The 13,839-nt window shown below is 38.6% G+C and overlaps 1 protein-coding gene across 4 annotated transcripts in view; it reads left to right on the plus strand.

Annotated features, from left to right (window-relative positions):
• The window catches only part of FSD1L (fibronectin type III and SPRY domain containing 1 like), a 35,076-nt gene that overhangs the window by 11,942 nt on the left and 9,295 nt on the right, over positions 1-13,839 (plus strand). For all 4 annotated transcript variants that reach the window (XM_056325650.1, XM_056325653.1, XM_056325651.1 and 1 more), the window contains 5 exons: positions 460-482; positions 2,872-2,993; positions 6,792-7,001; positions 7,309-7,407; positions 9,159-9,285. In XM_056325650.1, coding sequence (XP_056181625.1) covers positions 460-482; positions 2,872-2,993; positions 6,792-7,001; positions 7,309-7,407; positions 9,159-9,285 — 581 coding nt within the window. The remainder of the gene's footprint in view (positions 1-459; positions 483-2,871; positions 2,994-6,791; positions 7,002-7,308; positions 7,408-9,158; positions 9,286-13,839) is intronic.

Here is a 13,839-nt window from a genome sequence, read left to right on the forward strand (position 1 = left end):
GGAAGTCCTATTTTCTCTTGTTTGTCAGAGTCTTTGCCCTATGATATATAGCTGAACGAGTCAGGTATAGTTACATGCCCCTAATAGGTATTTTGTAATTTCACAGAAAATCCACAGTAGTTAAATTTTACTGATTTGGTTGTGTAGCTCTTAAAATGTGAGGGAGATTAACCAATTAAGAGAAATCTGAAGAGATCAGGAAGTTGAGTAATTTGGAATTGGTTTGTTATGGTTCTTAAGATCAGTTTTTTCCCCAGGTGACATAATTGCAGTTTTAACCAATACAATTAACATGCTTTATGGGAAAAATTATTTTGATGAAGATGTTAAATTCATTTTGATCTTCAGATCTGAGGAATGCAGTTGAGATTATTCTCAGCCTTCTTGCTTGTTACTGCCATTGATACTTGCATGGAAATATTAACCCTTTTCTCTCTCTTTTCCCGCATGTGCATCAAGGCTGCCAGACAGATCAAAGATAGGTACAGTACAAAGTCTGTTGCTTTTGGTGTCTTTGAATTAATCTTATATTTGGAAATGCCTTTATTTTGGAAGGGTCATAGTCAGCTTAAATGAAATTCATTGACTCATGTTTGTTGTGACATCACAACTTCTGAGAGAGAACAAAAAACGTCTCTGTTTCTCATGCAGTGTTTTACCTTGCTAATTGTAGGTCTTTCATAGCTTAATAAAGAGAAAGATAGTTTTTAATGCAAGGAAGTAAAACTCTGCAGCAGCAGTTACTTTCTGTGAATCTATATAATTAATACAGTATACTATTAACAATTGTAAACTTCTGATTTATTAATACCTGATGTCTGAAATTTAATGTTTTAAGCTGACTGTCCATTTAAATTATGAGAATCTTGTTCTTTGGCTTTTTCAAGTACTTACAGACTTTTGCTAGCTGATTTTCCTTTTGAATGTAAAATGTCTTGTAGGTGTTGAAATATTTCTGGTGACATCACTGACTAATATCAGTGAAATTGCTATTTCTGGTAGCTTTTCTTTGAACTGTGTGTGTCTTCAAACTATTGTTTAGAAAGCAAAACTTCACTGCTTCAAAATAAATGGTAGGGACGTATTTCTTCACTTGGAAGAATAACCACATTCTGAGAGTCTGACCTTCTGGTTCAGATGTCTTACTATGATGTGCGTAATATTTTGAAAGACAGCTTCCAGCATATGTTGCTCTTATGGACCGAATAGGTTGGCTTTCAGTTTAGAGGTTTTCAAGGAGGGTTCTGACTAGCTAAAATCTCTGAAGTTTCATGTAAAATGAATCAGTGCTGAAGAAATTAATCTTTGCTTTTCCAAGGGTAGAGATTTAATGTCCTTAACAAATCAGAGGAATAGTGTCAGTGATAGGAATCTTAATACTTTTTATCTGTAACAAGCATCCTGTTACTGTTCTAGTTCTTGAAATGCTGTGTGATCTAATCCATTTTGAACCAGTTGTGGCTGGTTCTCTGTCTTAAAATCTGTGCCTAAACAGAAGTTAAAAAGCTTCTGAATCTGACTACTCAGTGTTCCCTTACCTCTAATCAAGAGGATTATCCTTTCTTAAGGAAAAATTTACTCTACCAATCTGGCCAAGCAATGAAATCTACTGAGCAGCCCATACTGAATTTCAGGGCGTCAGCTGTCTTGGGAAATCAATTGACCTCTCTCTTACGATGTGCAGTTCAGGGTCTTAATTGTTTTATATCCCAAAATTGTAGTGCTTGTCACTCTTGACAAGTTTGTATCTTTATTACTCCATATTTCCTCCCCGTTCTTCACTCCCTGAATATTTGGGGTTTACCATTCTTTAATGTCTCTGTAGCTAGTGCACAATCTCTTGCATACTGGTGAAGTACTTCAGAGATCACAGGAAGTGATAAATATTAGATGTTCTAAAGGTGCCACAGATCTGTGGATGTAAATTGGATACAAGTGTTTGCAGTTGACTTCTTTTTGTGGTGTGTATATTACTTTGTTGTGTCTTTTTCTAAAGCAGGAGTTAGGACCTGTGTGCTGTCTGAATCAGTTATTCAAATTCTGCTGTGTGGCCTGATGTCTTCAGAGTTACAGAACTATACAAGAGAATTGTCCTCCTTTTTCTTTGGTGGTGTAGTTGGAGTACAGGAGTATCTTCAGAGTATTCAGAATAAGGACTGAGCTAAGATTTCAGAAATGGAAATGGGAGCTGTGCTTCAGTGTATCTTGTAAGACTGATCTGATACTTGCAGACACCGTGTTGCTCTGAATACGCAACTTAAACATCTCTTCATCCTCTGATAAGAACAGAGGTAGATATGAAATCAGAATATTCAGCTTGTTTGCTGCTTTTTATAAATACCTCCTGAGCAATATTTAACACGTGACAATGCACTTTGGAGGTAATGAGTGGATCTTGTCAAGCAGGAAAGTCTTTCTAAACCTTTAGTTTAGAAAGTTTAGAAAAGTTTAAGCTTTAAATTTCTAAGTATATAAAACATGATCCTGATTCTGCAGTGCTTTAGATTTTTCATGGTTCCTGATTTTGTGTAAAGTGGTATGAGTTTGTGTCTTATCCAAGTTTTTTCACTAGTAAAAGAAGTTTTAATCTCCTCTCTAGTCACTTCTGATATTTCTTTGCCTACTGATACTGAAAAACTGGGAGTTTGTACTATATTTTGAGACAGTCACGTTAACAAAACTTCCTATTTTGGAGTCTATGTTAAATGGTAAACAGCTACCTATTAGAAAAATGTTCTGGTCTTTCATCAGTGTTTTGGCTAACAGTTTGACTTTAATGATACAGATTATCTGATTGCTGTTTTTGAAAATGGCTATAGGACTTTAAAAAATGCACAGTACATCTTGCTAATGCTGCTTTCTTGAATTTAGAGTCACAACGGCTTCAGCATTCTGCATCTCTCTGAAACCGAAGGTCAATGATAATATGACTCATATGATGGTGGACTTCACTCTGGAAAGGCACATACTCCAGTCCGTAAAGTTTTTGCCAGGTAAAAACTGTATGCGGTAATTTGTTAATACATTAATAACTTACTATATTTAAAACAAAAACACACTTCTTGCACCCTAATGAACAAATTTTTCAGAGTACCTAAACTCATTATTCTTACTCATTGGATGTTAAGCTGAATACCTTGAGGGTAAAAGTTTTTTAGTTTTATTATGTTAATTTCAGTATAATATAGCATTTATGAAAATAACATTCATCTCAGAAGTAAGAATGAGTCTTCTAGACTGTCTTTACTTTGAGTTGCTGCGCACACAAGCAAAGCAAAACAAGGAATTTATTTGCTACTTCCCATGGGCAGGGAGGTGTTTGGCCATCTCCAGGAGAACAGGGCTCCATCATGTCTAACAGTTACTTAGGAAGACAAATGCTATAATGCTGAATGTTCCCTCTCCTTTTCTCTTCCCCCAGTTTATATACTCAGCTTGATGCCATGTGATACGGAATACCTCTTCAGCTAGTTTGGGTTAGCTGTCCCCTCTCTATGTCCCATGCCCCTCCAGCCCTCTCGCTGGCAGGGCCTGAGAAACTGAGAAGTCCTGTCTTAGATCACCCAGCGACAACCAAACCCATCAGTGTGCTGTCAGCGTTGCTCTCACACCAAATCCAAAACACAGCGCTGCACCAGCTACTAAGAAGAAAATTAACTCTGTCCCAGCTGAAACCAGGACAAGTTGTCAGTTCCTCTATACTTCCTGAAGTTATCTTAACTTTGTCAAGACGGTAGCTACTAGCTTGATGCTTAGGGACACTTTGAAGTCTTAAGTCATCTGCAGTAACTGGTATGTTGCTTACAAGGGCGGTGGTATGGTCTGAAATGCAAGAGGGGGATAATCTAAAAGGGCAGTGGTATTCCTATAATACAAAATGTGTATTGATGCATCGGTTTGAAAGTAAACTTAGATGCCGTATACCACTATGTATCTTTCACGTCTTTTTATTCATACTGCTTTATTTGCCCTTGACTGACACAAAGAATATATTGATAATAATACTGCTGGCAGGGATGTTAATTGTTTCATCTCTAGATCACTAATTCAAATCTGTTAAGGGCTTGGCAGCATCAGTTTATTTTTCTGCCAGTTTATCTTGTATGCTGCAGATACAGTATGTGATAGCAGGTGTAGTAAATTGCCAGTATTATTCCTTGTGGTAGCTAGCAGTGTCCAGGCAGAAATTCACCACTGTGGGTGGCAATCATTGCTCTGTATTTCATAGATAAGGGAGCGAGGCAGGTAAAGTGATCACAGTGGAGAACAGGAATGGGAGCGTAAAGATGTAGGAGCAAGCATGGAGCAAGCATGAACAAAGCCTTGTACCTAGATGAAGATACTTAGTATGACTTTTATTACGTGTGCATTTTCCTTATCAAGTATATAGGAATTTAAATTGTTTGGGCCTTTGATTTGTAAACAGGAATACTAACTGTCTGGACATTAATCTGGCTTTCTTTTGCTGTGGTGCCAAACTAATCAAATTACTCTGACATGAAATACTGATAGCTCAAACTGTTGCAGGCAAAATTGCACTGGGCACTGATAGACCTTCATACGTCAGGAAACACTGATGTCTTGCTGTGGGAAGTTGAAAATGGGTTTGGTGTCATGGTAATGCAGTCATTTGAACACTGCTTGCCGGAATTATGCTGAAGACTTGGTCCCTCCAAACACAGGGAATAGTCTTTACCTGGTATGTTATACCATGTCAAGAAAAACTGGAGTAGGTAGCTAATCTTACAGGTATATGTTCTGAAATACTTGGCCTCATCTTAATTTTTCTGTTGCCAAAGAAGTGATCTTACTGATCCTATTCTCAAATTATAGTTGGATGACTTTGAAATTTGATGGCAAATGTACACGATTAACACTTGAGAACGTGGTTTAAACCTGGCAACCAAGCACCACACAGCCCCTTGTTCACTCCCCTGCTGTGTAGCAGGATGGGGAAGAGAGTCAGAAGGCTAAAAGTGAGAAAACTTGTGAGTTGAGGTAGAGTTTAATAGGTAAAGCAAAAGCTGTGTGAGTGAATTAATTTGCTGCTTCCCAGTAGCAGGCAAATGTTTAGCCATCTCCAGGAAAGCAGGGCTTCATCATCTGTAACAGTTACTTGGGAAGACAAAATGCCAAACATCTTTCCCTTCTTCTTTCTCCAGCTTTTATTGTTAAACATGACACCATATGGTATAGAATATCCCTTTGGTCAGTTGGGGTCAGCTGTCCTGGCAGTGTCCCCTCCCAGCTTCTTGTGCACCCCCAGCCTACTCACAACGGTGGTATGAGAAGCAGAAAAGGGCTAGATGCCTCTTAGCAATAACTAAACCCCCTGTGTTATCAAAACTGTTTTCATCATCAATCCAAAGCATAGTACCATAAAAGCCTGTATGAAGAAATATAACTCTGTCCCAGCCAAAACCAGTATAGACCTGAATGCTTTTGCTTCCAATCTCTTCTGTGCTGCTTATTTGTTCTCAAGCATTTTAGACTTACACTACCAGTTTCAGTGTGATTCCTGCTTAGCTTAAACTGCGGGGATGTGAGGGGTGAAAGGGAGTGTTTCAGTAGTGTTACATGCAGATGCTGGAACAGCTCATACATGAAGGGAAGGTGTAAAGCGGTATGCATGAAGCAAACTAGGCCTTCTGTTTCTGCGGGACCTGCTAGAGCGAGGAGGTGTTTTGCATCTAGATGGTAGAATGACACATCTCGAAATGACTCAACCATAATTAATGTGATGCAGATTGTCATCAGTCATTGTGGAGGGGCATCAAAGCTAACAATCTGTTAAAAAGTTTCAACAGCAGTGAGGCAATCTATATGTAATTAGAACTTGGTCACAGGGGCATTACACAGTTAAGGGTTTGAGTGTTATGAAAAGGGATGATTTTTGACAATCTGCAGGTCTACCAGTAGGATGCATTGGTATTATACTTTTGATGTTCCCGCATGATTGACTTGCGAGCCACTTTTATGTCTACTTCAAGCTTTTGTGAGAGAGAAACATTCACGTACAAGGAAAAAACTTTTGCAGATCATTCCTCCAAAACCTGCAAACAATAAAGCATCTTTTTCACATCCTCCAGCAAAACTCTGCTTTGAAAGTAATTTGGATGCTACAAAGAATATGTAGATGCCTGCCTTGGAAAAACATTTTCCAGTGACTTAAGTGCTCTTTGATTTCATGGAAGTAGACTTCTATTTCTATAAACATTTTATTTCCGTCTTTTCTCTAGTGAATCTTAGGAATTCTTGCCACTTGTTTCAAGACAGGATGAAAAGGAAAGAAGGCTAGTGAACTGCTGCTGACTGGCTAGTGGAAACTATCATGCTGTTAGTTGTCTGTAATAGTGAATGTAAACTGAAGTGATACTGTTGAGGGCTGCAGGCACTTACCTTTCAAACACTCGGAAATAAAAGTTTACTTCTTAATGTCCTTTGTTTAGTGTTTTAGAACTAGTTTAGAACTCTAAATGTAGGTTCATAATTTTAAGTCCACTCCACTCTAGCATGTCCTTTGTACTGCTTCCAGAAGGGGATCGCCCAACTTAGTGGCAAAACAGTCATCTGGAAAACATGATGGAAATGTTCGCTCTAGAGCTAATGCATATTTCTTGTTTTGTGAAATGTTATTCTATCATGCTTTGCTAATGGAATAGATCCTCTAAAAGGAATGAGTGTTACTCAGTTGCCAAGGGCAACTTCTGAACTCTGTAAATCCAAGGAGAACAAATTAATATTCAGTCCATTCTCTTCTTCGTACTGATCTGTGTATTTGTCTTCTGCAGTACCCAAAGCTCCAGAGATAGATCTAGCAGCATGTTTGGTTGCTGATAACTGCATAACAGTGTCATGGAGAATGCCTGAAGAGGACAGCAGAATTGATCATTTTTTACTGGAGTATAGGAAAACCAACTGCAGTGGGTTTCCTCGAGCAAAAGATGGACAGCGTTGGGAAGCGATAAACTACATTAAAGCTACTGAATATACATTATCGGGTAAATGTGTCTTATACTTCAAAACCAAGAATAGTGGTATAATTCTTTATGCTTGGAAATTTTGCAAAAGACCTGTTTTCCTGTATGTAATGAAGCTTCCATTGTTTCACATTAGTCTTGAGTGCTTTGTACAATTATGGCTCTGCATTTTGTTTTGGCTGAGGTTTTGTAAAAAATGTGTCAAATGAAGTTCATACTGATACTTAAACTTGTTTTTTGCAGATTGAGATAAATGGAAGACAGCTACAGTCTTGTAATAATTGTCAATAATGAATATCTATCAAGTTTATAAATATTCACTTTTTAGGTCTGAAATTTGATACAAAATACATGAATTTTAGAGTACAAGCTTGCAACAAAGCTGTGGCAGGGGAATACTCTGATCCTGTGACTCTGGAAACCAAAGGTAAAATTTCAAAGACTCTAACCTTAGATGTAGTGAAAACCCTGCGCTTACTGTTCTGCTTTCATACATGAACTTGTATGTTAAGTCTGCTTCTGCATGAGCACTGCTGACACATGTCCTAAGTAAAAAGGAAAACAAGTATTTCTGTATAGGATTACAAAACTCATTGACATAAAGCTGGTCTTTTAGTATTCCCTACCTCATTTTTAGTGCTTGATGTGACTTTCTGCAACAGTTTGAGATGGGTTGTTTTGAACTGTGGATTGATAGTACTATGTGAAGCTACATCATATGAACATCCAGCAAGAGAAGATGAATGTTGTGGCTGAGCATCAGTAGGACTCTTGGGGCATCTAAACAGTTGGTGTAGTTGGCTGGTTATTGGTACTTAATATGTGACAGGTGATAGCTTTCTGTAAATAAAAGTTGCTGAAAAGAACTTCCTGACCTTGTAGCTGTATATACTAATCACTGTCAATATTAAAAAAAACCAACTAGGCAGCTCTAGATTGCTAGAGTTAAGGCACTGCGTTAGAAATCAGTTTTTCTGAGGATGGTGGCTTCCTAACATTGTTTTGTAAATTAACTGGAAAAACATTTCTTGGAAATTGTTTTGTGACAGAACACAAAATGGGATCTTAACTATTATGGTGGAGAATAATGATCCTGAGGCTTTAGTTATAGCCAAGTCCGTAGTGTAAAGGGCAAGATGGCTGATATGAACTGGATAATTAAAATATAAATTCTGTTACTTGTGAATTCTGTTGCTTCATAATAACAAAGCTATATGCAATTTGAATGAGCTGATGGGCATTCAGGTAACTTTTCTAAAATTATTTTAATACTCTTAAGCAACATTCATTGTCAGATACATAGTATCCATTTAACAGCCACTTACATTCCTTATTCCAGTACCAGAAAAATAATCCTGATTTTGATTTTTTGGGTAGTTGTGAGGTTTCCCATATTATTTTTGTTACTTCTATGTGAACATTTAGTGCACTTTAATAACAAGCCCACAGAAGCTCAGTATTTTCATCCATGTGCTTACCTTACTGGTTTTTAGACTTGAGTTCTGCTGAGCTCTAAGCTCTTAAAATCTCAAGTATACTTTCTTTCAGATTTGGACTATGATATCTGATGGTGTTAGGACATTTAAGGTATAGTCAGTAGATAAACTTCTTAGTGAACTTGGCATGTTGTATTAATTTTGTTTTCTTGGATGAAAGACTTGGCTGCAACAAATACCAAGTCTCTTCTAGTTGCATGCATCTACTGTTCCTGTATCTGCAGCTGACTTTGTAGTTCAACTCTGCCTCTATGTGCTACCCTGTCAGTTTAGTATTTTCCAAGTCAGCTGTCCTTACGAATCATGAACACCTTGTTGGCAACTTAGTGCTGTGAAGTGTGAAAAATAAACATATCTTTTTAAAATCATCCATGATTTTAAGAATCTAGGGAGTAAGCTATAACTAGCAGAAAGTGCTAGCTGAATTTCATTGCTGATATTGCAGCATTATAGAGATGAAGAAATTTACTTTGATGTAATCTATGCACTGAAGGTAATAGTTGGCTTTATGTAAAGGGCTCCTTACCCTGATTACAAGCATTAGACTAAAAAGCTGATGTTTCTGTTAAGTCAAACAGTTCTCTGCTACAATTTTACTTCTGCTTCTATAATTTTCTATGAATAGCCACTGTTGGGATAGAGCATTATACCATTTCACTGTTTTGCATTTTGTCTTGGCCAGCGTTTGTGTTCGGTTTGGACAGTACTTCATGTCACCTGAACTTGAAAGTTGGAGATACCTATGTTGAATGGGTTACTACTGGAGGCAAAGGCCAAGAAAAAATAAAAGGGAAGGAAAATAAAAGCACGTAAGAACTGTTTTTTTAAATGCTTAAGTTGTCTGACATGTCTCATCTGGCAATTAAGGGATGAGGGTAGGGGGACAATTAAAGCATTGAGGACAGTGGGACACCAAAGGAATTTTCATTCATAAATGTTGTTCTGGAAGAAATTTTGGTTTTTTTTATTTTATTTTCCTTCCCCTGTCACACAGATGTGGAGGTTGTTTATGGAAGCTATTAGAAAAGTTTTAATCATTAAATAGGATTCAATTAATTTAAAATAATTTGTTAGTTGAGTACTTTGAATGATACACTAACTTGTAGGTGTAGTGGGTTGACCTTGGCTGGCCACCTGGTGTCCACCAAGCTGCTCTGTCTCGACTTGACAGTGGGAGAAAGAATGACAAAAGGTTTGCGCATTGAGATAAAGATGAGGAGATCACTCTGTAGTTACTATCACAGGCAAAACAGACTTGATTTGGGGAAATCTGAATTTATTGCCAATCAAAATTCAGAGTATGATCATGAGAAATAAGAACAAATCTTAAAATACACTCTCTGCACTGCTCCCTTCTTCCAGGATCCACTTCAGTCCCAACTTCCCTACCTCCTCCCCTCAAGCAGTGGACAGGGTTGGGGGATGAGGATTTCAGTGAATACATGTGTTGTCTCTGCTGATTCTTCTTCCTCATGCTCTTTGCCTGCTCCACTGTGGAGTCCCACCCAAGGGAGACAGTCCTTCACTAACTGCTCTGACGTGGGCCTCTCCCACAGACTACAGTCCTTCATAAACTGTTCCAGCCTGTGTCCTTTTCATAGTGTGTAGTCCTTTAGGAACAGTCTGCTCTAGTTTGGGTCCCACACAGGGCCGCAGATCCTGCCAGCAAACCTGCTCCAGTGTGGGCTCTTCGTGGGCTGCACCTTCCTTCAGGGCACATCCACCTGCTTTGGTGTGGGGTCCTCCATGGACTGCAGGGTGGCTGTATCCTCATTCCTCTCTTCTATATGCTCTTTTGCGGCAGCTTTTACCCTTTAAATAAGTTGTCACAGAGGCACTACCGCTATCACTGACTGGTTCAGTTTTGTTTGGTGATGGGTCTGTCTTGGAGCCAGCTGTCACTGTCTCCTTCTCACACGGGGTGGCTTCTGGCATCTTCTCACAGAAGTCACCGTTGCAGCCCTGCTGCTACCAAAACCTTGCCATGTAAACTCAATACAGTAGGTGAGGTAAATGTCAGCAGACAACTGATGTAATTCTGTTTAGTAGTGTCCCAGGTTAGCAGTGGTGAATAGACAGCTTTTCTGCTATAAAAAAATACGGAAAGTTACCTGCTTTGTCCTTTTGGAAAAGCTAAGGTTAGATAAATTCAGCCACCACCTATAGTACCAATTTTATCTTATAACACTCACTGGTGAGGAAAAGTTACCAGTAAAACAAACCACGTAGCAAAAAATAATGGAACATAACTCGTAAAAGAAGTAGCAGCCCTGAACACATTTGCTAGCCATTTTCCTCTAAGAGAAGTACTTAAGTAACTTAACAGAATCCTTGGTAGATTGTTGAGTGTTAGGCCATTTAAATTTGTGCTGTTCAGAATCACTGAGTAAATATGCTTGGAAGAACGTCACTGTATCAGTCTATTCTGACTGGGCCTTGAATATATCCAAGGATGAAGAATGTGTTAACTTGCAGGGCCTCTGTTCCTGTCCACCCGCACAGGAGGGGAGGAATATCCTGATACCCAACTAGAATTTCCTGTGGTGCAATGAGTACCGGGTGCCTCTCGGCTACTTATGTGTACCCCTCTGCGAAAAGCCTGACTTGATCTTCTCTGTACTGCCCTGTTGCACTGTTAAAGACAGCAGCTGGCTCTTGTCTTCCTGAGGCTGTGCAAACCCAACTGCCTTCCTGTACCCCACTCCCTTAATTGAGTTGTTGGCCCTCCACTGGACTTGCCTCTAGTATGTCAGAGTATAGTCCTGAGGAGCCCAGGCTGGGACACAGGGCTTCAGGGTCAGTCTGACAAGTGCCAAATCAAAAGGAATGGTTACTTGCTTTGGCCTCCTGGTTGCTGTCTTGCTGCTACAGCCCAGGATGGGGTTGGTCACCTCTGCTGTGAAGGCACAGTGCAGTGAATTGTCCACCTGTTGTTGGCTCCTGTTGTCCACCAACACTCACGGCTGCTTTTCTGCAGAATTGCTCTTCCCTCAGTTGTCCCCCAGCCTGTCCTATCGTGTGGGGTTCCCTCATCTGGAGAACGCTATCCATAACTGTGACCCTGGTGCTCATCTGGTTCTGTGTACAGCTTATGGCCAACTACCCAGTCTGTATCTTACCTCTTGAGGTTTGGGGGTACTGGGTTAAAAGCCTTGCTAATGTCAAGGTGTGAACAGTGTTCAGTGCTCTTGCCTTGTCTGCAGAACTGGTTACTTCTTCCTCAAAGACAATTAATTCACTTTCAACGTGCACATTTTGGTATAAAGAGCACTGCTTGAGATAATTTATGAACAAATACCTTCCATATAGGCATATACTGCCAGAAGCATGGTAGAGTAAGTTTTAATGGCAGTTTAAAAATTGGGATAACTTACTGTAGTAATAGAAGGGTTGTTTAATGACTACTTATTTCTGTCAACAGTGGCCAGAAGGTGATAATATACCTCTTATTCCTGGGATCTAGCACCTAGTTTTGTTGGGAGTTTATGCTACTTTCCTTTGCTTGATGTACTGAGAAATAAATCTAATAGCCTTTATGAGTAACAGTGCACATGTGCTTTTAAAAAATATTTTGAAGGTTAACCTGGATTCACAGAAGTTGTGTATGTATTTTCCAGTGACTAGAAAAGAGTCTTCCTGGAAGGATGTGTCCTAACGAGAGACCTGATTTACAATGGTTGGAAGAACATTAAAACATTCTAGTGTTGATAGAAAGATCTCTGTTATTTACAGACATATTTATGCTTACTTAGCCTTCTGGCACATGATGGTGCGCTAAATTTTTCTACAAATATAGTAAAGAGTACCTTTCTGAGAAATTTAAAATTTTTCTAGTTCTTATTTTTTTCAATGTGAAAACCTTTTCGCCTCTGAACTTGTGCTGTAAGCTAGACATTAGATGAAAACAAATCGTTGTTTTTACACTTTCAAAGAGAATGAAGTTAGCCTGAGGGCATGTGTAAAAAGCTTCATGGCAATTCTACTTGCAGAACCAATCGTCCAAATGAAAGCATCTCTCTTTTTGATACATAAAGGCAGCTAAAATATTCTGCTATTCTTTGTGCAGTTGTGTTAGTGTAAATTTTTTCATGATTTTTCTAACAAAACTCCTGTTTGAGAAATTACTTCTCCCATTTTGCGCTCTTGCTCTTTGTCACTGATTTAGAAGTTGTGGGACCAAAACAAATGCCCAGGTTCCTAACTTGTAGGTTTTATTCTTCTGTATTCATCTATCAGATGGATATGTATTTGGTTTGAGATTAGCAGTAAAGAAAAGTTTTTGTAGGCAAAAACAAGCTCTTGAAGCTGTGCAGTGTTGCTAGTTCTACTACAGAAAACATATTAATTTCTGCTAAACTAAGTTTTAAAAATCTCTTGGAGATAACCGCTGACTCTGGGAGTCTTACACCTTGGTCTCCTTTTGTAGTTGTAAGAACTGGTGAAACTCTTTACTGGCCTTTGCTTTAGTAGAACATGGTCACATGTTCAGCTTAGCATCTCAGGCTAATCTTTTCTAGCAGGAGATTTAAATGAGCTTGCATTCTTTCTTGCAGACAGGGCTTTTGTTCCCTTTTGAGTATCTGTGCAATGGTGTCTGTATTAGAGGGAAGATTTGAAGCTAGCTCCATAGTTGGTGGGAAAAGTTGCCTTATTGTTTTAAAAAGGAAATGTGCAGCTTTCAGGGGTTGGAAAGAATATGATGACAATGAAATGCTAAATGATCTGTAAAATATTTGTTAAACTAGAAAAAAACCTCTGGATAACTTCTGATATCCATCCATGGATAACTTCTGATATCCCTCCTCAACCATTCCAAAACAGAATACATACTGCTTGGAATATGTTGTGTTTGCTGAAATGGACAAGAAAACTGAGACTAACTTAAGTGCTGTAGGCAACAATCCTAACCATAAGACCAGAATATCTGTCACTGAATATTGGAAAAACTGCATCAGTTATATACTAACTAATAAAGAACATGCTGTGTTGGAAAATGGGCACCAAACTGACTTTCTCTATAAATTTTTCTGACTTTCCGTATTGGAAGGGAGATTTAAGTACTTGGAGGAAAAAAAAAAACCAAAACCAACGACTATTTTTTAAACTTATGCCAAATACCTAATGTCATTGAACTGTTAAAGGCTGTTAGATTTTGAATAGACAAAGGACATGCAACGGCCATTTACAGAAGACTTGAATAAAATAAATGATATTGAGGACCTTTTAATGTCTTCCTAACTTTGAGAAAATAGTAGCAAAGCACCTGCATCTATCTTATGGTGGTGCTCTAAATGGCCGTATTGCTTTTTGCATAACTCATTTATACTGAGTTGAGCAGTAATAGTAAAATAGTAAATAGAAAA

The sequence above is a fragment of the Falco biarmicus genome, chromosome Z (assembly GCF_023638135.1).
Source record: "Falco biarmicus isolate bFalBia1 chromosome Z, bFalBia1.pri, whole genome shotgun sequence".
Lineage (NCBI taxonomy): Eukaryota > Metazoa > Chordata > Aves > Falconiformes > Falconidae > Falco > Falco biarmicus.